We start from the raw sequence: 23840 nt of genomic DNA, 5'->3' as shown, positions 1-23840 counted from the left end.
AGCACAGCACAGGCACTGCACACGCAGCACAGCACAGGCACTGCACACGCAGCACAGCACAGGCACTACACACGCAGCACAGCACAGGCACTGCACATGTAACACAGCACAGACACTGTACATGCAGCACAACATGCCATGTCAGCGGATGCTGCCAGAAGCATCTCAGCTCTGATTGCAGACTGGTGTTTCCCATGATCTGAACAGACAAAGCTTTTAATAGTGGTAGAAACATAATGGTTTAATTATGGAAAATAAAACCAACATTTTCTACTATCATCCCTCAGTGCCTAAATATCAAATTAGTGTATCTTTGAATTGAACTGTGTTAAAATGTTGTTTTTATAATTGCTGATTTGGGCTTAATTTTTTAAAAAATCATTGAATGAATTTGGTTTGGATTAAGACAGAATTTCCAGCAATACTTGAAATATTATGTAAGGCTATTTTGCACATAGTCAAATGCAAGCCTTAAAGATTATAAAATCTAAGTATTGATCAATTTGAAATATATTGAAGATTCCTATGCCCCACAGTATCAAATGTCTAGCAAATGTTTAATGCTTTATGTAAAATATAAGTAAGAACATATCTCAATAGGAAGCAAGTTTGCTTTCACTTCATTGTCAATAAATGATAAAATTATATGTACAACAATGAATCGTCTTAAAATCAATTTCTTTTCTCTCTTCTTTTTTTTTGGGGGGGGGGGGAGAAGAGGTTGAAACAGAGCTTTTTTGTGTAGCTTTGGAGCCTGTCCTAGATCTATCTCTCTCTGTAGACCAGGCCTGCCTCTGCTTCCCAAGTGCTAGGATTAAAGGTATGTGCCACCACCGCCTGGCCTAAAATCAATTTCTTTGTGACCTATTATCAGTAAATGCTTGATCTGTACACCTAAGGTCATGTAAATCAATTTTAAAAAAAGGGTTTGTGAGTGGAAAAATTCAAGAAGTCCTGACATAAGCAGTTCAGAGGCTGACAGACAGGAAAAGAAGGTGCAAGGAGGAGAGGGGTGGGAAGTGGAATCAAGGGAGATTTGCAGGTGGTGGGAATGTCCACTATCATGTTAAGGTGAGGTTGTCGAGCGTGTGCACAAGATCAAACTTAGGAAAACACACATTAAGTGCATTTGTCACATACCCACTGTACAGTCTGGTTTAAAGGTTAGCATTACTAGTGCTGCGTACAGCATAGCCAAGCTGGCTGGTGAGCTAGACTTTCAGAATACGCCTCATAATGTGGCCCGCTGAACACACAAGAACATCTCTACACAAGAATCTCAGCTATTCAAATTACTAAGTGTGAAGAATCTTAGAAGTATGTTAAAATACAATACTTTTGAAAACTCTGAGGAGACCTGGGAGTACTGATTTACTGTCCCTTAATCTCAACAGTAACATGCCAGTAATTTGAAAACACTGAGAAATTTGTTTGTTTTTCACTTCATGTCATAATTCTACATTATACCACTGTTAATGAATAAACATATTTTGTTTTTTAATTAAAAAAGCATGTGTACACAACACACATATAGACACAGCCATACACAGATTTGATGATTAAAGACTTTTATCTTTCATTGGATCTATTGTTTGTTATGTTTTACCATGTTCTTCTCTTAAAATATACTATTTGTAACACTTCCCTGAGAATTTCATACCTGTGTCAACTCCTCCTTCTAACTCCTCTCAGATCCACTGCTTGCTAACTGCTAGTTATTCTGTTCGTCGATTTCCTCTATAGTATCAAGCAATCCTTAATTCAAAATCCATACCAAAAAAAAAGGTGATTTGACATCTGTTGGCAGTTTTAAGCGAATTTCTCTCACCATTCTAAGAAACGGAGGTGAAGTTGCCAAATTCATACTGGCAATACCTACAGTTCTGTATTTTTGGGTTAGTAGATAGGCTACTTGGAAGCTCACTGAGAAACTAGGTCACCAGCACTAAAAAGTACAGTTTGGATGGCTGCATCTAGGCCAGGACGAAGAATCAGGGACCTCTCTCCCTAAACCTTGTCTGTACCCTTTCATAGTTGAGTTTTCACAGACTTTCCTCTCATGCCTCAGTATCCACTGACATTTGGGCACACTGACCAACTTGCTCTAGTGTTCTCCTGGTCCTTACAATGCTACCGAAAAGCTGTTATGTCTGTTATTGTCTATTTCATAAAGGATGCTCTGATTTTAGAAGACTCAAAATCTCACCCACATGCTTGTCTTAACCTAAAACCTGAGGCCTACAAAACTTTGCAAGCACAGTATGTATTCTATTAGAATTGTACACTACTAGAGATTTTTGTATGTATGTATGTATGTATGTATGTATGTATGTATGTATGTATGTATGTATGTATATGTGGGTGCATATGTGTACAAGTGCATGTGCACATATGTGCATATATATGATTATGTGTGATTATATATATGATTTTATATATATGACTATCTGAGAGTGAATCCATGTATCTTTCTATGTTGAAGTGCAGTCTTTCACTGGACTAGAAACTCTAGCCTAACTAGCCAGCTTGCTCTGTAGAGTTTATCTTTACTTTCCAATTGGAATTACAGGTAGCTGCCACTCCCAACATATTTTGTGTGTGTGTGTGTTAAGATTTATTATTGTTTTTTAAAGATTTTCTATGTATCTGAGTGTTTGCCTGTAGGTATCTGTGCGTAACCATGTGTGTTACAGTACGCACTGGGTCATCTGGAACTGTAATTACAGACAGTTGTGAGCTACCATGGGAACAAAATCCAGGTCCTCTGGGAAGAACAACCAAACAATGCTTTTAATTGTGGAGCTATTTTTCCAGTCCTTATTATTTTTTTATTTTTTGAGAAATGGTTTTTCTATGTAGTACTGCCTGTCCTGTAGCTTTCTCTGTAGACCAGACTTGCCTTGAACTGCCTTACTATTTTTTTTAAGATTATTTATTTACTATGTATACAATATTCTGTCCACATGTATGGCTACTTGCCAGAACAGGGCACTAGATCTCATTATAGATGGTTGCAAGCTACCACGTGGTTTCTGGGACTTGAACTCAGGACCTCTGGAAAAGCAGCCAGCAGCCAGTGCTCTTAACCTCTGTGCCATCTCTTCAGCCTCTCCCTTACTATTTTTTAATGAGTATTTTGCCTGTGCAAAAATTTAAGTGTACCACAAGTGTGCAGTGCCAATGGAGACCAGAAGAGAAAGAGCATCAGATCCCAGAACTTGAACTACAAATTGAGAGCCATCATTGTGGGTGCTAGAAACCAAACTTCAGTCCTCTACAAAAGAGGCAAGCACTCTAAACTGCTAAGCTATCTCCCCAGCATACCCAGCTTGTATGTGGGTTCTGGGAACCTGAACTCCTATCCTTGCATGTGGGTTCTGGGAACCTGAACTCCTATCCTTATGCTTGCAAGGCACACACTTTATCCACTGAGCCTTCTCCCTTCCCAATATGAGAATATTAACATTGTAAGTGCTCCTTTGTAGGTAGCACACTCTTTTGAGGCAAAGGTTTAATTTCGTGCCTTTCCTGAGAGGGTGTGAACCCAAAAAGAATAAACTAAAAAGTCTTTACGAAGTTCCTTCAAGATGATTTTCTGTGCATTTGAACTCTTCGCTCAAACTCTATCAAGCTACATATAATACTGCTTTCTCCTGGGACTACTTCAGTAGGAGGGTGCTAGAACGTATGAGGTTCAAGTTTAACTTTACACTCAAAAAAAAAAAAACAAGCAAAAGGCACCAAATTTGAGGACCTGAGCTTGATTCCCGGAACGCATATGATCGAGAGAACTGCTCTCACAAGTTGTCCTCTGACCTACACATGTGCTGTGGTACATGCATATGTATGTGGTGTAGGAGGTCCTTTTGTTCATGGGTTGCTTTCATTGGCTAATGAATAAAGAAACCAGTTGCCTTGGCCTTTTGATAGGGCAGAACTTAGGTAGGCGGGAAAAACAGAACTGAATGCTGGGAGGAAGAAAGCAAAGAGAGAGAGAGAGAGACACCATGGAGCTGCCGGAATCAGACATGCTGAATCTTTCCTGGTAAGCCACTGCCACGTGGTGATACAGAGATTAATAGAAATGGGTTAAATCAAGATGTGAGAGTTAGCCAATAAGAGGCTAGAGCAAATGGACCAAGCAGTGTTTTAATTAATACAATTTCTGTGTGGTTATAGCAGGGCTAAGCTAGCCGGACGGCTGGGACAAACAAGCAGCCTCTCTCCTACAACATGTGTGTATGTCATGTGCATGCATACAACCACGCAAAAACAAATGTAATAAGACAAACATACAAAAACAAACCCACTGTTTTCACTTATGTAACTTAGAGACCTGTTACTGCTTGAAGACCTCCCATGTTCTTTTTTCTTAAAATATTTATTAATTTTTTTTGATATGGGTGTTTTGCCTACATATGTGTTTGTGCATCATGTATGTATCTGGTGTACTCAGAGGTCAATGGATTCCATAGAACTGAAGTTATAAATGGTTGTGAACCATTATGTGTGTGTTAGGAATAGAATCCAGGTTTTCTATGAAAGTAGCCAGTGCTCTTGATTTCTGAGCCATCTCTCCAGTTCCTCCCCCATTCTTTTTAATGGCTACTTCAAGTTCCATAGTATGATGTATGAATGTAATCAACTTGATCTAATCATTCCCTGCCAGTGACTTTTAAGAATGAACCAACAAATTTCCTTGTACATAGGATCATGACAGTAGACTTTGGTATAAGCCTTTGTTCAATCATTAATCACTAGAGTCTTAACAAATTACTTGAGTAGCTTAAAGTGTCAAATGTGTGATCTGTCTCACGGGCTACAGCAGGAGTGTGTCAATACATGGCAAGGGCTTAGAACACAGCCTGGCAGGATTAAATAAATGTTCAATAATTCAGCTGTTGGAATAATTCTTTTCTTGGGTCACATTTCTTTTCTTCTTCTTTTTTTTTTTGGTTTTTTTTTTTGGGGGGGGGGGGTTCAAGACAGGGTTTCTCTGAGTAACAGCCCAAGCTGTTGTGGAACTTGCTCTCGTGTACCCGACTGGCCTTGAACACAGAGAGATCCACCTGCCTCTGCCTCCCAAGTGCTGCGATTAAAGGTGTGCGCCACCACTGCCCTGCCTTGGGTCACATTTCTAAAGGCAGGGCTGCATACTTAAAACTGTTACAATAAACACTCTTCTAGGTAGCTCAGCTGGTAAAAGCTTATCTAGCATGCACCAAACTCTGGGTGAGCTCAGAATGATGTAAGTGAGGTGCTGTGGCTCATGCCTGCAATCCCAGCACTAGATTGACACAGGAGGATTACAAGTTCAAAGCTCATAAATAAAAAAAGAAGTTCAGTGTCATCTTTAGCTACACACCAAGTTCAAACCGTGCTTTGGACTATTGCACATCCTGTCTCAAAAAAACCAAACAAACAAAACCTACCTGCCAAACTCCAGCATTAACTTTCATTCACCAACCTCTTCCTCCTCACTCCCACCATGTTGTCAGTGCTGTCTTCTAATTCTTGTGCCAGTGTGATGTGCCAAAATGGCATCTCATTATTTCAATGTGTGTTTTTGGTTGGGGTAGAATTCCTTTCATGTGTGTTTTGGCTATAATAGACTTCCTTTTACATCTTGCAACTTGCCTGTTCTTTTCTGTTTCTTTCTTTCTTCCCTCCTTTCTTAAAAAAAAAAAAAATAGTGTGGAGGACTGGTGAAATGGCATAGTAGGCAAGGTGCTCACGGGGCAAGCCTTGAATCCCAAACCCTAGAACCCATATGTGGTGGTTTGAATGAGATGTCCCCCATAGATCTCATGCATTTGAACACTTAGTCCCTAGTTGTTGGTGCTCTTTGGGGAGGTTTAGAGGATATATGGCCTTGCTGAAGGAAGTGTATCATTGGGGGCTTTGACATTTCAAAAGTCACAAGCCACTCCTATCTGTTTCCTGTTTGAGTCTGAAATGTATTCTCAGCTGTTTCAGCTTCCATGCCTGCCTACTGCCATGATGTCCAGCCATCACAGACTCTGACCTCTGGAACAACAAGCCCTAAATAAGCCCTTCTGTAAGTTGGCTGTCCATGGTGTTTTGTGACAGCCATCCAAAAGTAACTAATACATCACATAAAGGTGGAACGTGAAAACTGACTCCACAAAGTTGTCTTCTGAGCTCCACATCTCCTGACATACACATTATGCACACATAACCCAAAACACAAATACTAATAAAATTGCAAAGTTTTTTTTTTTTTTGGTTTTTCGAGACAGGGTTTCTCTGTAGCTTTGGAGCCTGTCCTGGAACTCCCTTTGTAGACCAGGCTGGCCTCGAACTCACAGAGATCCGCCTGCCTCTGCCTCCCGAGTGCTGGGATTATAGGCGTGCGCCACCACTGCCCGGCTAAAATTGCAAAGTTTTAAAATATATTGTGTACCTTTGTGTGTGCAAATGCATTGGTCCATGCATGCATGTGGGAGGCATACTTGTGTCTGGCTTTTATGTGGGCACTGAGGATCTAAACTCAGGCTCTCTTGCTTTTTGTTTTTTTTAATCTATCTATCTATCTATCTATCTATCTATCTATCTATCTATCTATCTATCTATCTATCTATCTATTTATTTTTTGGGACAGGGTCTCTCTGTAGCTTTGGAGCCTGTCCTGGAACTAGCTCTTGTAGACCAGGCTGGCCTTGAACTCATAGAGATCCGCTTGATCCTGCCTCCTGAGTGCTGGGATTAAAGGCTTGTGCCACCGCCGCCCGGCAAGGCTCTCATGTTTATACACCAAGCCCTTTACCCATTGAGTCACCTATCCAGCCCCTCACTAACTACTTTAAGACTTAAAAAATTTTGTTTTATGCCAGGCGGTGGTGGTGCACGCATTTAATCCCAGCACTCGGGAGGCAGAGGCAGGCGGATCTCTGTGAGTTCGAGGCCAGCCTGGTCTACAAGAGCTAGTTCCAGGACAGGCACCAAAAACTACAGAGAAACCCTGTCTTGAAAAATCAAAAAAAAAAAAAAATTTGTTTTAAAGATTTCATTTATGTGGATGTATTTGTGTTTATTTAAGTGTAGGTGCTCACAGAGGCCAGAAGAAGGCATCAGATGCCTGGACCAAGTGATTGTGAACTGCTTGACATGGGTGCAGGAACTAAACTTGGGTTCTTCAGAAGAACAGCAAGTGTTCCTAAATGCTGCGCTGTCTCTCCAGCCCCCTATTTTATTTTAAATTATGTGTACATGTATATCACTACATGTAGGTATATACTCATGAATACAACTGTCCTCGAAGGCCTGAAGCTGGCACTGGATCCCCTGAAACTAGATTGACTGTGCTGGTCAGTTTTATGTCAATTTGAAATAAGTTAGTCATTTTAGACAGGGGAACCTCGATTGAGAAAATGTCTCCACCAGATTAGCCTGTGGGCAAGCCTGTGTACATTTTCTTGATTTATGTGGAAGGGCCCAACTCAGTGCTACCCCTGGGCTAGTGGTTTTGAGTACTATAAAAAAACAAGAAACAAACAGGCTGAGCAAGCCATGAAGAGTAAGCCAAGAAGCAGCAGTCCTCCATGGCCTCTATATCAACTTCTGCCTCTAGGTTGCTGATTTCTCTGGATAATGAACTACATGCTGTTAGATGAAATATATCCTTATTTTGGTCCTGGTATTTTCTCACACCAATAGAAACTCTAAGTAGTTGGCATGTAGGTGCTGGGAATAGAACTCAGGTCCTCTACAAGAGTAAATATGCTCACTGAGCCACATTTTTACCCCATTTATTTTTTAAAATCTGATGTATATGTCTGTGTGTGCCTCGTGTGTGCAGATGCCACTGAAGGCCAAAGAGAGCATCAGATACCCTGGGGCTGAAGCCACAGGCAGTTGTGAGTTGCCCAACATGGGTGCTGGGAACTGACTGTGGGACGCGTGGAAGAGCAGCACGTACTCTTGGCCTCTGAGCCATCTCTCTAGTCACTACATTTTTGGGGGTTTGGCGTGTGAATGTTGTTGTTTTGAGACAGGGTGCCAAGTAACCCAGACTGGCCTTCAGTTTAAAATGTAGCCAATGATGACCTTCAACTCCTGATCCTATAATCTCTGCTTCTCAGGTCCTGGGAGTATAGGCATATGCAACCATGCCCAGCATAATTTACATTTTTCAGGATTATTGTCTTGAATATAATATAAATAATATCAGTATATCTTTATGAGGTTTCACCCTAAGCTGTCCCTTAAGAACAGCTGAAGAGCTATAGCAACTGAAGGCTGCTGAAGAAGTGGAAGTCATTTTTCTTTGGCTCCGTGAAACACTGGTAGATTACTCATGTACATCTAGGCAGAATGAACTGGACTCAGTGAGTTAAAAAACCAAAGAAGAATCCCAGCGCTTGGGAGGCAGAGGCAGGTGGATCTGGTTAGAGACCAGCCTGGTATATAGAGTGAGTTCCAGAACAGCCAGAATTACACAGGGAAACCTAGTCTCAAAGAACCAAAACCAAACCAAACCAAACAAACAAAAACAGGACATGATGAAAGGGACAAATGGTAGGGAGAGGTCTAAGTGGAATAGGGGAGGTTAGAGTTAGACATGATCAAGATACACACTACAAATGTATGAAATTGTTAGTTTAAAATATTTCTAAAACTAAAAAAATTCTACAAAATTACTTTTCAGATTATAAACTAAAAAGAATGAACCATCTAGAGTCATTTGGACTACTGTTAACTTTCTATATTAAAGTTTCTTTTTTCCTTCTGAGACAGGGTTCTCAGTGTCCTGGCTATCCTGAAATTCAGTCTGCAGACCAGGCTTGCCTCAAGGTCACAAAGATCTGCTTGCCTCTGCCTCCTGAGAGCTAGCATCAAAAGTGTATGCCACCACTGCCTGGTTTAAAGCTAATTTTCTTGCTTCCAAATTTTCCTAAATGAGATCACATTATAAATACCCCCCTCCCAATACACTGTAATGTTTCAAATCTGTAATTTACCTGTAAAATCTACTTACAATGCTGGGCAGTGGTGGTGCACGCCTTTAATCCCAGCACTCAGGAGGAAGAGGCAGGTGGATTTCTGTGAGTTCGATGCCAGTCTGGTCTACAAGAGCTAGTTCTAGGACAGACACCAAAGCTATAGAGAAACCCTGTCTCAAAAAAAACAAAACAACAACAACAAAAACCCCAAATGTACTTACAAGGTCAGAGGTGTAGCTCAATGGCAGAGCAGTTGCCTAATGTGCCCAAAGTCCTGGGTCTGATTTCCAGCACCAAGAGAAAATACTTGATACATACTGGTTATCATGAGCTCTAACTGCTCTTCCTTTTGTGTGCTAAGGTATGACTTCAAAACAGATCAAGCAATACATAAAACATACCTTTCTCCGATCTTTAAGGATTCTGTCCAAACTCTCTTCATTCACTTTGCTTGCATAATCATAAAAACTGTTGTTTTAAAGAAGGAAAAAAATTAATTAAAATGCTATAGTACTGTGACATAGGCATAACCACAGGGCCCTACAGAACATCTAACCCTAATAGATGCAACTGCTCCTTCTCAAAGGTCCTAAACAGAAATCAGCTTAAGTGCTTTCTTGATAGGAAGCTACATTTTGTTAACAAATACTACTCAAGAAATTGCTACATTCAAAAGACATTCCTTTCATGTGTGGGAAGTAATCAAGTAATTACAAAAATGTGTGGTTTCAAATGGCTCCACTACTTGTTTCTACATATCAATTACTTATGAAAAAAAGATAACAGCAACTCATTTTCTGAGAAATGAACATTTGTGGAATGTTTAACAGACCCTCCACTGGATGCTTTTTTATTACATGTTCTAGCCACAGCGCTGAGTATAAGTTCATCCCAATTCAACCGGGTTTTCTGCTATTTTTGTAGGAAGAGACAGCAAAGCTAACCAACTGGTCCAAACTGCAGAGCTAGTGGGAACAGAACAACAGGACTGGAAGCCAAGTCTGACAAGCTTCAAACAATGTGCTCACCTCCAAAACAAACCAACGAGACCAGTCAGATGTACTGACACAAGGGTCCTTGTCCCTGGTTATGGTCTTAGAAATGCCATCCTCCTCCACCACATACCCAGGCCCCAAAGGCAGGAAGGCTTCTAGGATACAGGGAAAGAACTGACTTGGAGATCAGGAGATGCCAGCTCCAGCCCAGCTGCACTTCTCACTTCAGGATCTGGGACAGACTACTTACCCTACCTGGTCTTTTCCCATTTTGCAAAGTAAGAAGCTTGGAGTACATAGGTGATTTCTAAGATTTCCTTCAGCTCTAAGTAGGAGTCAGTCCCTGTTCTGAATGTTCTGTACCGGCAATGCTTGTGGGATTACTCAGGAGGGAAAGACAGAGCATGTCCAGTGAAGCTCTGACAGTCAGGCCAGAACACATCCACAGCCAGACAGAGGTAATATATGGACCAAAACCTCATCCATCATCTTTCCAGATGAACCCAGGCTGCTCACCTGGTGTCCCTACTCCTCTTTCAGTTAAATAGAAATGGAAAGAGTTGAGGTCCTTGGCTACTTTGTGGCTTCATGTGAATACAGCCACCATGCTTAATGTCATTCCTCTGAAATAACTGAGGAATAAGGGTGTGTGTAGGGTGAGGAGTGACAGAAGTCCCCTGGGTACTTGTAGAGGGGTGAGTGTAAAGGCAGAAGGGGACAAACAATAGGAAGAACCAGGCAAAGTAACTAGAAGGGATGAAAGAAGTGTATGAATATTAAGAACACCGAAGACAAGATGGGCATGGTGGCAGGTATCTTTAATTCTAGTACTTGGGAGGCAGAGGCTGGGGGATCTCTATGAGTTTGAAACCAATTTGGTCTACGGTTAGTTCTAAGTCAGCCAGGGCTACATAATGAGATCCTGGCTCAAATAACAATGAGTAATGTTTATGTGGACACACTGGAAGGAATGCACGGGCCTGGCTTTAGGGAGGGAAGGGGGAAGAAGCAGAGCCCAGGAGAGCTTTCTGTTCTTTTTTTGTTTGTTTGTTTTTTGTTTTTTGAGACAGGGTTTCTCTGTGGCTTTGGAGCCTGTCCTGGCCCTAGCTCTTGTAGACCAGGCTGGTCTCGAACTCACAGAGATCCGCCTGCCTCTGCCTCCCGAGTGATGGGATTAAAGGCGTGCGCCACCACCGCCCAGCACGGAGAGCTTTCTGAAATACACATACCAGTCCTCAGGTGGAAGGGTATGGGTTAAGAAAGAAGAGACAGATGACTGGGGATGCACATCAGTGGTAGAGGGCTTGCTCAGCAGGACCCTTCATTCATCCAGTCACAATGACAGAGGCCTGGTGCTGGTCTGGGAGCATCTGCTTTTCCCTACAGGTGTCACTCTCCTGCTTCTTTCCTTCAGAATGTCTCTATTACAGAACTGATAAATATTAACTTAAATACAAAAACGAAACTTACGGGTTTTTGTTGTTGTTTGAAAGATAAGCTCTCACTGTGTAGCCCTGGTTAGCCTTGAACTCACAGAAATCTACCTGCCTCTACCTTTCAAGTGCTGGAATTAAAGGCATGCACTACCACTAACTGGCTTTTTAAAACAAAAGCTGATCACTGAACACTTTTTTCCTCAAAATCAAATTTACATCTATATGTGATATCTCTAAATAATTTTAGGTATACGTCATCTTTGATTAACTTTCTTTTCTAAGTAAAGAACTCTTGACAGGGATGCTGAGGGAGAGGAAAGCTCAATCTAAACCACTGATACAATGATTTGCCATGTCCCTGCTTTCCTTTTCCCACTCAAGCACAGTCCCTCAAACACAGTTATTATCCAATAAATATGATTTTGGAACCAGCTGTAGTAGTGCACTTGAGAAGGAAGATCATGAATGCAAGGCTAGCCTGGGACACACGGCAAGATCTTTTGTGAAGCAACAAACAACACATGCGCGCGCACTCACACACAAAACAAAACCCAGAAAAAAGCTTTAAATAGATTCTGAATAACCTTAATTATACTTATAATCAATTACAGGCCTAAATTTACTAGTTTCAAACAACTTTTTCAATGAGGACCCAAAACTACAAAACCACATGTGGCTTACCTAAAAAGTTTTGAGCAGGGCTGATGGTTATGAATTTCTGTAATCAGACAAAGGGGGGAAAAATCAGTTAATCATCTAAGGCATAGGCAATTATAAAATAGCTCAGGATTTTTTTCAAACCCAAAATTTAGGATAACCAAGACCATTTTCTTCTTGTAAACAGTGCCATGTATATGCCATGAAGGCAGTTGACTGCTTCCCACTACGGCAAGAGACAGAGTCTCGGAACAAAGCAGACCGGAGAGTGAGAGCTCCGCCTCCGCTTCTCTGTGTGGTGAGTGCACATCTGACAGCTTTTATTCAGGAACACGAAGCTATTGTACAGCTTACTCAATCTTACCTATTTAAACAAAGCATCACAGGAAAAAGTAGCCACTGACTGGAAGCATTTAATCAAACTGGATAAAAGCTGTGGGGACAGCTCTGGAAGAGAAGGGCCTCATCTTTCCTACCATTAATAACCCTCTAATCATGCCTGACACTTGGGCCAGGTGTTTGGAATGCTGAATGTCTATTAACTCTTTCAAAGCTGGTTGGTATTAAGGGAAACAGTCATTTATAAGATAGATCCTAACAGCTTCTAAAAAAGATGCTGGGATTAAACAGAATGAACAATTTCTTCAGCCACATCAGGGGTCCACAAGCTGGTTTTTTAGGAGAGCATGAGACTAACTGACTATTCAATTCTATTTACCACATTCTCCTAGAGAGTGACTCATCACCTGCTGTTTAAAAAAAGACACAGCCTTGGAATTTTAGGCAATAATTTTACCTCAATTAAAATAAAACCAAAGCCTTTGAGGCCACGCTATTCTCACTAGTTAAGGCTCCCAAAACACATGTATAAATGCAGAACTGTCACCAAAAAGAAGAGTTCATTCACTTCACTATGGCATCAATACACAATGCAAACAAGAAAACCTCATCTATAAAATTCCCTTCTTTTGATGCTTAAAATGATACAGTACACTACCTTAAGTTATTTTAGACACTGTTAGTCACTGAGATCTGGAACATGGTTAGCAAAAATACTACTTAGGATTTAGGAAAAAGAAAACTTATCTTTTACTTTAAATATAACACTATTTTGTTTACTGAAAGTCCTGAAGTCTGAACAAGTAGTCCTCAAGCTAATTGTCCAGCAGTGTCCTTTTTAATCTACAAGTCAGATTAGAGCAGTGGTTCTCAACCTTCCTAATGTGATGACCCTTTAAGACAGTTCTTTGTTGGGCAGTGGTGGTGCATGCCTTTAATGCCAGCACTCAGCAGAGACAGGTAGATCTCTGCGAGTTCAAGGTCAGCAGCCTACAGAAAGAGCAACAGGACAGGCTCCAAAGCTACAGAGAAACTCTGTCTCGAAAAAGAAAAAAAAAGAAAAAAAAAAAAAACCCCAACAAAACAACAGTTCATCTGTGGTGACCCTCAACCATAAAATTATTTTCATTGCTACTTAATAACCATACTTTTGCTGTTCTGACTCGCATTGTAGTTATCTGGTATGCAGGATATCGGATATGCAACCCCTATGAAAGGACTGTTTGAATCCCAAAGGAGTCGTCACCCACAGGTTGAGAACCACTGGATCAGCGGCATACAGACATTCTCTAGGCATGTAGTTCATGGTAGAAAGTTTGTCTAGTATATGTGGAGGCCTGGGATTTCATACCCAATACTTAAATAAACAAGTAGCTAGAATATATACTGGAAGTGCAACTCTTGCACTTAATTAACTGCATCTGGGAATTTACATATTTTTAACAAAGCATTTTTGTGTTTGCAACCATCATGGTATGCGTGTGGAGGTCAGAGAACAATTTAGTATTTCCTATCACTACATGGGTCCAATGGCTCAATCTCAAGATATTATGTTAGGAAGTGCCTTTTCCTACTGAGTTATTTCACTGGCCTTGCATCTATCAATTTAAACTTTATTTACTACATGTATTTTGAGAACCTAGGTGCAAATAATAAATAACTACATACAAAGACACCTTATGAAGTAAAATCCTACTACTCAGAATTTTACTATGCATTTGTGTCTGTGTGTGCACCTGTGTGTGCCATGACATAGGTGTGGAGGTCAAAGGACAACTTTCAGGAGCTGGTTCTCTCCTTCTATCAAGTGGATTCCAAGGCTCAAACTCAGGTTGTTGGGCTTAACAGCAAGTCCTTTTACTCAGTGAGCCATCCTGACAGCTTGTTTTTTAGAATTTTAGAGAGTTAAGCAAAATGAAACCCAAACTTCGAAATGAAAGGCACTGCACAAAACATGCTTTGCATTGCAGGGAGGAGCTGTGTGAATGCTATTATAGTTTTTACTCTTGCAGATGAATCGCCTGTTCTCCCTCAAGTCTAACTCCACCTCGACTCTCACTCTTGCCCCAACTCTCTGTACTGAAGGCCATTAAAACAGACTTTAAGTTGATGATTTGGTCCCAATGTGACAACTCATCCTGCACTCAGCTTCACTTTGAATCCAGTGTTTCAGTTACACAGAAACAGGGCAGATTCTCTGATGCTTTAGACAGCCTTTATTCAGTGCTCCCCTCTAACCCTATGTTTCTTCCTTCGTGCTGTCTGGTTTTCCTCTACCAGTTTGTCCCTTGACTCAGACACTTACAGGGTTTTGTTTCTTTTTTTATAGCTTTTTCTTGTGCTGTGTGGTATTTCTCTGTTTGTCATATCCTTCCCACGATTTCTCTACCTACCTTAGGCCTCCATCATACCAAGTCTTCAATAGTGTTAGCAAGATGGTTCAGTGGGTAAAGGTGCTTCACCATGTAAGCCTGACAATCTAAGTATGATCCCTGGAACCCATGTAAAGGAGGCAGAGAAGTGACTCCACAAAGTTGACCTCTGCCTTGGCATGCCTCCTCCATCATGCAAACACAATTTTATTAAAAGGGTCTAGAGAGAAGACCCAATGGTTAAGAGCATGAACTGCTCTCATAGAGGACCCACATCAGACAGCTCACAACTACCTGTACCTCTAGCTCCAGGGGAAGCTGATGCAGGCACCTGCAATTATATGCACATACTCATACACATAATTTAAAAAGAGAAAAAGAGAGAGAGCCCTTTAACACATTTGCTATATAAATAAATGAAGCATCCCTTGCTCTATTTAGTTTATCAAGACTGCCACTTGGTGATGTGTCTAAGGTATTCCTAAAAAGACTATGCTATTTATCAAAAAGAAACTGATTAAAAGGGAAGGGCTATATCCATAAACCCTCCTTCCTCTTTATCAGCAATCTTCCCCAGAGAGACTGTTGAGTGTATCCTTTGGACTCCCGTGTAGGTCTAGCAAGCGTCTTAAGAGCATGTGGAACTGTCTTTGCCAAACCCCTTTAGGGGTGAAACAAGCAGTGGGGACAGACTGATCTACAGGTTTTAGGTTTACTGTGGTCTTGGACAGACTATCAAGTAGTCACATGCCAATTCAGTAAAAGTCAGACTGGTTGCTAAGTAAGAAATAGCTTTAGAAAAGACACATGTTTTCAGCTGTGCACTGTAAGTGACAAAACATTGTTGTGAAATAATCTTTGTACAATGTAAAGATGTGTCACTCTGATTGGCTTAATAGAAAAATGAATGGCCAATAGCTATGCAGGATTTGGGAGCAGAGAGGATGCTGGGAAGAAGAAAGACAGAGTTGCCAGCAGATGCAGAGGGAACAGACATACAGGAGAAAAGGTAAAAGCCACAAGTCACGTGGCAACACGTAGATGAATAGAAATGGGTTAATTTAAATTATAAGAGCTCATTAGAAACAAGCCTAAGCTATTGGCCAAACCTAGAAGTCCTAGAACTAAGCTCTATAGACCAGGTTGGTCTCGAACTCACAGAGATCTGCCTGCCTCTGCCTCCCAAGTGCTGAGATTAAAGGTGTGCACCACCACTGCCTGGCTTATTTCTATTTTTTAAAAAAGATTTACTTAAGGAACTGGAGTGCTTCCTTGGCAGTTAAGAGCATGGTTGCTTTTCCAGGGCCTGGGTTCAATTCCCAGCACCCACATGGCAGCTTGCAACCATCTATAACTTTAGTTCTAGGGGATCCAACACTCTCTTCTGGTCTCTGGGGACACTAGGCATACATGTGGTTCACAGACATACTTTCAGGAAAGCCACCCATACACATAAAAACTAAAAATAAATAAATAAAAACAAAATTTAAAAGATTTACTTAAGGTCAGGCATAGTGGTGCAGGCCTTTAATTCCAGTGTTCAGGAAGCAGAAGTAGTCAGATCTCTCAAGGCCAGCCTAGTCTACAGAGTGGGTTCTAGAATAAAAGCTATACAGAAAAATTGTCTCAAAAAATTAATTGTTTTTATGTATATCTGTGTGTATAAGTACACTTGAGTACAGGTGCCTGTGGAGGCCAGAAGAGGACATCAGATCCCATGGAGCTGCAGTTGCAGGCAGTTGCAAGCCACTTGACATAGACACTAGAACAGCAACAAGTTCTCTATTTATTTTTGTGGGTGGGATAGTTATCCTATAGCTTGCATGTGGAAATCAGAAGACAATCTGTGGAAATCAATTCTTTCCTTCTACCATGTGGGTCCTGTGAATTGAACTTGGGTTATCTATTGAGTTGTTTCACAAGACATTTTATCATTAATCATAAAATTAGTGGATCTAATTTTAGTTTCTGTGCATATTCTTTGCCATGTGGGTGCTGGGAATTGAACCCAGGTCCGCTGGAAGAGCAGCCAGTGCTCTTAACTGTTGACTTGTCTCTCCAGGCCCTGTGTATCCTTTCAATGTTTTTTTTTGTTTTTTTTTTGTTTTTTTTTTGGTTTTTCGAGACAGGGTTTCTCTGTGGTTTTACAGCCTGTCCTGGAACTAGCTCTTGTAGACCAGGCTGGTCTCGAACTCACAGAGATGTGCCTGCCTCTGCCTCCCAAGTGCTGGGATTAAAGGCATGCTCCACCACCGCCCGCTTCCTTTCAATGTTTTATTTACTTATTTAACCTTGAGATAAGGGCTCAAATTTCCCAGGCTGGTTTCCAACTGGCTAGGTAGCAAGGGCTCCTGAACCTCCTGCCTCTACCTCCAGAGTTAGGCTTGATTCTAGAGGACCTGGGTTTGATTCCCAGGACCCGCATTTACATTGTCTGTAACTCCAATTCCAAGGTAACAGAAGCCTTTCTCTGGCCTCTACATCTTCAGGTTTCCAAGGGCACCAGGCACACACACAATACACAATACACAAACATGGGTACAGGCAAAATGCCCAAACATTTAAAATAAAAATTATATAAAAAAGATATTTCTAAGGACAATGACAGGCTTACCAATTACTTGCAGAAACTCTGTATTGCTGATCTGTGAGTCACTGATGCTGAACGTCTCCTCTTGTCTTACCTCGCCCAGCAAAAACCCTTCCTAAAACAACAGGAGAAAATAACTGGTTAAACTTAAAGATAATTTTTACTAAAATTAAAAGGAAATGAGGACTACTATTTTATATCAATTTTAGCAATAATCCAAATAAGGTATGTAGCATGTGAAGTGTTGTTTTATAAACCAGCGACACAACCACAGCGAGCTTGGACGCTTGTTAATTGGATTGTATGGAAGAAAATGTTCCCAAATGACATATCATTGTAAACCAACAAGCATTTCTTGTTTTTAGATGAGTTCATTACTTATCCTAGTCAGTCCCATAGCATGCTAGACACTCTCAGGAAGCAAAAATATGCCACAGTTGTTTTCCTGAAACTTTATATAACTTACTTTATTGGTTTAAAAAATACCACTAATGATGAAAAAGTAAAAATGATGACAGGATAGAGTTGGCATGAGAAATCAGGATTTCACACAACACACTCGCTCCCATCTAATAAATGCAGAACTTTATTTACACCTGTGAAGAACATCTATCAACACAGTCAACATGGAATTCCTTTGCAAATTACCAGTTTGAACACTTGCTGCTATGCTCAGTATAAACATGGCTGGTAAGAATATGGCCTATAAGTCAAAATAACCCTCCTGCAGAGAGGATGAATTGCAGAGAGATTACATTGTCTTGTAATCTCTCTCCTGGATAACCCAGGGCTTACTCCTTCCCTTTGCTCAAATGGCACCTCAGCTAGGAAGCTTTGCCCGACTAACATGGGAAATCACATCTACCAGGCACTCTGTCCCTTGTACCCCACCTTCATTGTCTTCTCATTATCTACTTGTTATAGACTTACAGACATAAGCAACGCCCACTCTGGTTAAAATGTAAGCTAAGGAGCAGGCATCTGTGCTTGTTTACTGTTAGATTACTACACTTATGTCATGCCCAACCTTAGAGTTCACCAAATACCAATTGCGTAAATTTAGCTGCAACAAGACCTTGTTCTACATAATCCTCCATTCTATGCTGATCCACCACACCAGCCACAGAAGCTCCCCAATTTAAAAACATTTTCAGTTGCAAATGCACATCTATGGGTGAAAGCAGCAAGACAGATGCTTTGGGGCCTCACTTTTGTATTTGACTTGGGGAAGTGTTTGAGTTCAACCCAGAGCACTGCCAGCAACCCCAAAAGAGATGAAGAAGTGTCTCAAATTTCCCAAATACAACACTCAGGGCATTCTTTAAATGCCGTGGAACAATCTTTGTACACTGTAAATATGTATTGTTCTCATTGTTAATAAAAAGCGGATTGGCTGATGGCTAGGCAGAATTTTTGGGGTAGAGAAAATGCTACAAAGGAAGAGGACAGAGTCAGAGGAGACACCAGCCAGACAGAAAGGAAACAGACCATGCAGGAGGTAAAAGCCATGAGCCCCAGGGCAGCAAATAGATTAAGAGAAATGGGTGAATTTAAGTTGTATGAGCTGGTTAGTAATAAGCCTGAGCTACTGGCTGAGCATTTATAACTAATAATAAGTCTCTGAGTGGTTACTTGGGAAGTGCTGGCAGAACAGAGCTGATCACAGACCTGACGAAAAACTACACCTACATTTAACTCTAACTAATGTACAGGTTTTATTTACGAAAACAAATCTTGGGTTGGGGATGCATGTGGCTCAGTAGTAGAATACCAAGGTTCAATACCCACACTGCAGAGAAAAAGACAGAAGAATCCCCTCATACTCAAACAGCTGTCTATGACTACTAGCTTGAGAAACACCAACTAACTGGTTATGGTGGTCCAAGCCAGTAGGCTATGTTGAAGAGGTTGATGTAGGAGGATTATGAGAAACACTAATAAACCTGTCTTATCAATTCTGAGTTTCATTACAAGGTATGTACCACTATGCCTGGCTGCAAACAAGCTTTTAATATATCTTAAATGTTACATAAAATTATTTACCTGAAATCCAAATTAAACTATGTTCTGTATTTCCCTATTAGCCATAATAGTCCTCCAGCATGAGAAACAATGCTAAAACTCATATGAACCTGGGCATGGTTGTACATACTTTTAATTCCAGCACTGGTGAGGCAAAGGCAGGTGGCACTCTGAGTTCTAGGTCAGTCTGGTCTACTTAAGGAATTCTAGGACAGCCAAAGCCACATAGAGAGACCCAAAAACAAACAAAACACTCACATGACATTAACATTCTAAAGTTAACTAGGACTGTTTATTTATCACTGGTCTGAATTATCTAAGTCACTATTACATCAACATTTCTCAACCTGTGGGTCATGACCCCTTCAGGTCAAATGACCCTTTCACAAGGGTTTCATATCAGATATCCTGCATATCAGATATTTACATTATGATTCATAATGGCAGAAAATCATAGTTATAAAGTAGCAATGAAAATAATTTTATGGTTGGGGGGGTCACCACAAATAGGAGGAACTGTATTAAAGGGTTGTGACATTAGGAAGGGTGAGAACCACTGCATTACATTATAGCAGGAAGAGGCAAACCACAGGCCCACTCTGTTGATACATGGCCTGCAAGCTAAGAATGGTTTCTACATGTTCAAATGGTTGCAAAAATTAAAACAGATGTTCCATGAACTGTTAGAATCATCAGCCACTCAAGTTTCAGTGCTATAAATTAGCTCTTATTAGAACACAGTCACCTCATTTGTTCACGGTCTGCACTTCGTCTTCCCTTACAACAGCAGAATTGAAGAGTTGCTAAACAGACCATGTGGTTCCAAAACTTTTTAAATAGAGAGAAAGTATTATCCTTTATTTTCTGGTCCTTTTCAGAAAATGTCCACTTTCTTCCACGAGTCAAAAACCCACTTAACAAAAACTCAACATCAGGCATAAGAAACACTTTTGAGTTGTTGTCAGACTTCCAAGACTGCAGTCTATTGCTATTGCCCTTGGTTGCCCCCAAGAGGTGGAAGAAGTTCCTGTTGTTGAAGACACACACCTCACACTTAAGAAATTGAGCTCAGAGGCCCTGAGCTGGGACAGACCTGAACACTCCCACCCCCATGCCCTGAGGACTAGCTTTCATGGCACCAGAAGATACCATGCAAGCTTCCAAAGGAAGGAGGCAACCAACAGTCCTACCCAGCTGTAACACATCAGCGACCAGAATGTCCCAATAACCCTGTGGGTGCATTAGCGACACACATACCTCGACAGTAACCAACAGCTCTCTAGTTGGACTTAATTAAGATCTACGAAAAATGGAAAGCCACGCCTGGTACCATACAACTACTCAGTGCTAGTGCAGTCATGGATCTTGGAGAAGCTACAACCACTTAACTACACCAGCATGATCCCTAACAATAATCTAAAGGTCTGTCCCTAACTCACAGAGAAGTAGTCCTCACCCCATGAAGGAAACACCTCTTTGCAACAGACGCACATCATTAGAGAAAACTACATCAACCCTGGAGCCCAGTTCCAGTCTATTCCCACTCCCAAGGCTCAGAACATTGTGGAAAGCGGGCAAAAAGACTAAGCAAAAGAGGATCATGGAGTTTGCTCTGAGAGTGTTAGAAGCTAAGCCCACAAAGTCTCACAAACATGATTGGCTAAACATGAGCTGAACAAAGATGACACCAATAGACAGATCAAAGTGCAAGAGTGGAAGCCCAGAAGGCCTCAGCCCTACACAAAGAACTACAGGTCACTAAGGAATGATGAGAGGGGGTGAAACAGTGTTCCCTAGGGAAAAGCACACCAATTGGCTATTCAAAACAAATGGTCAGCTTGAAAAAACATGTATGAGTAACATTATACAGACTGAGCAGGTTATATTTAGGAATAGATATGCATACATATATAAAAAATAAGCATGTAATAACGATTAATTTAAAAAAGAGACCATTGGAGGGTTTGGAGGAAAGAAAAGAAATGATGTACTTATATTAAAATCTCAAAAAAGGAAAAAATTTTTTGTTTGCTAACCTTAGTTAGCATTATAGAATAATTTTGGCTTTCAACTAATTTTTGTAGACCAAACAAATGTGTAGAACAAACTCTTGGCTTTTCAACTTTAAAAATGGCATTACTTTTAAGCATTCCACACTCATAACTGTGGTAAGGTTAATAGAAACTAGTATAATTGCATAAAATACAATGCTAACTATGTACTTTATATAAAATTTCTAGCCTTATGCTTGGTATGAAATAAATATTAAGAAGATCACAATTAAATAACAAGTAATCTAAAGCTGGGTATAATGGCATACCCCTAAAATTCCAGCACTAGGAGGTTGGAGATAGGGTCAGGAGTTCAAGGCCAGCCTTGACCATGTGACATTACCTCAAAACAGGAAAAAAAAAGAATAACAATTGCAAACAGGACTACAGCAGTTTCTAGAAATACTGTTGAAGCTTCTTATCCTTACAATAGTCCTGCCTTATACATAGACTAAGATATTCCTAGGCACTCCATAAAAGAGCAGAGTAAAGTAGCATCCCTGAACTCCCAACTGTAGTCCGTGGATACTAGGGAGAACACAACCACTTACGTTACTAAGTGACTGGCTGAAATACCAAAGACTACCACTGTTCAGAGCTGTCACTGAAAAAAGGAAAAAACTATGATAAATATATTCCTATCAGTAATCTCTGCCATCAACACTACAGAGCTGAAAAGATGAGGGAATTCATTCCACTCAATTTGCTAATGGAATCATCTCTCACAATCGGTTCATATTCATGGAAGCGAAGATTGCTGGCATCAAAACAAATCCAATCCTCCTCCAGCCATCGTTGTTTTGTAATGACAACCACAAAAGCCCACTCTCTTATTTAATGAATTTGAATCGTTCACCAATAATATCACTAAAAAAAAAATCCCCCAATTGTGGACAAATTATGTCCTGTAAAAGCATCTATATCACAAAGAACTTCCAGTCGGAGGTCAGTGTAAAATAAAGAGAGGCTATGCTCCTATGGACGCCACGGTCTGTGCGTTTCTCGTCTCTCATATGTGGGCCTGTCACTTCCCTAGAAGACTAGTTCCGTGGATTAGAATGTTCGCTGAGGAACTAAACAAGCAACTTCAAGGAAGTGCAAACAGACTCCGTAGACGCCAGTTCCCATTCTCCATTTTCCACTAGGGTGAAAAAACACACGCACGACTGATAAGGATGAACGGTGACAGCCAAGACAACCCGGGAGGCCGGCAGGCAGGACTTGGTTCCTCTCCTTCTAGACTACAAGCCTAATCTCTTACTCCTTCCCGACCCGGGGTGCTCCTCGAGTCTGTAAGCCCGACTCTCAGCGAGCGGTAGGCACTCCTGACACCCGCGGGGCCCGGCACTAGAGGTCCGCCGGACTGACAACAGCTGTGCCAGGACCCGCCCGAGGCCGAGAGCGCCCAGGGAAGCGGCCGCGGGGAGCAGGAGCTGTAGGGGGGCGGGAGACGCCTGGGCCACTAGTTTCTCGGCTTGGCCCCGGTAGCTAGGGCCAAGCCTCCAGCGGTCCCCTCTAGGCCGCAGGCGCCGGCTCGAGGAGGAGGCCGAAGGCCCCCAGTGGCCACGGCAGGGGGCCCGGCACCTACGTGGTCGGCGTTGCTGTTGGCGCTGTGGAAACACACAGCGCTGAAGGTGTAGCCCGAAATGGAAGCCGCCATGATGGAAATCTCCACCTCCCCCATCATGCCCCGCGGAGGGCGCAGAGTATTCTGGACGCCCCGGTGCTGAGCATTCTGGGAAATGGAGTCTTCCAAGCTGCTCCAGGCGAGGACTGGGGAAATTAAGGATGCCAGATCACAGAGACCCAGCACTTTCTGTTTACGTGTCCCTCAGACGGCTGCCTGTCTGCACAGCCTTGTTATAATCCAGTTTGTCCATTCTGCAAATGAGGCTGAAGGATGAAAGGACCGGAGATGATTCAAGCAATTGAACAGTTTGAGATTTGACACGGGAAAAGCACTATGTAATTTTATTCTGAACAGACCACTCTGCCTGCCTGGTTGAGACTAATGTCTAGATGTGGAAAGGAAGGGAGGTCTACAATAATCCTGACTGCTGTAATGACAGGAGGACTTTGGTCAGAAGTAGTGGAGCTGATAAAACGATAGGATTCTGTATTGAAAAGTAACTCAACTATGAGCTGTGTGGTGGCAAGAGGGTTGCAAATTTGAGGCCAGCCAAAGCTACACAGACTTGTTTCAACAAACAAACAAAACCTACAAATATAGGAAAAGACATAGAAGATAAAAGCAAGTAACAGGGAAAACTAAACTATAAAGTTAGAAAAAAAGAAACTCACCCCTCTCCCCCAAAAGGAAGACAGACAGACAAACAGACAGACAAGGAAGGAAGGAAGGAAGGAAGGAAGGAAGGAAGGAAGGAAGGAAGGAAGGAAGGAAGGAAGGAAAAAGCT

The 23840-nt window shown here is 41.4% G+C and overlaps 1 protein-coding gene across 1 annotated transcript in view; it reads right to left on the bottom strand.

The window, feature by feature from the left end:
• Nucleotides 1-23116, bottom strand: part of Abraxas2 (abraxas 2, BRISC complex subunit) — a 37171-nt gene extending 14055 nt beyond the window's left edge. The window contains exons 1-4 of the mRNA XM_005351401.2: nt 23014-23116; nt 17377-17467; nt 12076-12112; nt 9365-9431 (exon numbers count right to left, since the gene is read on the bottom strand). Coding sequence (XP_005351458.1) covers nt 9365-9431; nt 12076-12112; nt 17377-17467; nt 23014-23112 — 294 coding nt within the window. The 5' untranslated portion in view covers nt 23113-23116. The remainder of the gene's footprint in view (nt 1-9364; nt 9432-12075; nt 12113-17376; nt 17468-23013) is intronic.
• Nucleotides 23117-23840: the final 724 nt, after the last annotated feature.

Source organism: Microtus ochrogaster, chromosome 8 (assembly GCF_000317375.1).
Source record: "Microtus ochrogaster isolate Prairie Vole_2 chromosome 8, MicOch1.0, whole genome shotgun sequence".
NCBI classification, from domain to species: domain Eukaryota; kingdom Metazoa; phylum Chordata; class Mammalia; order Rodentia; family Cricetidae; genus Microtus; species Microtus ochrogaster.
Note: the sequence above shows the minus strand (reverse complement) of the source record. Positions and strands in the feature narration are given on the sequence as shown.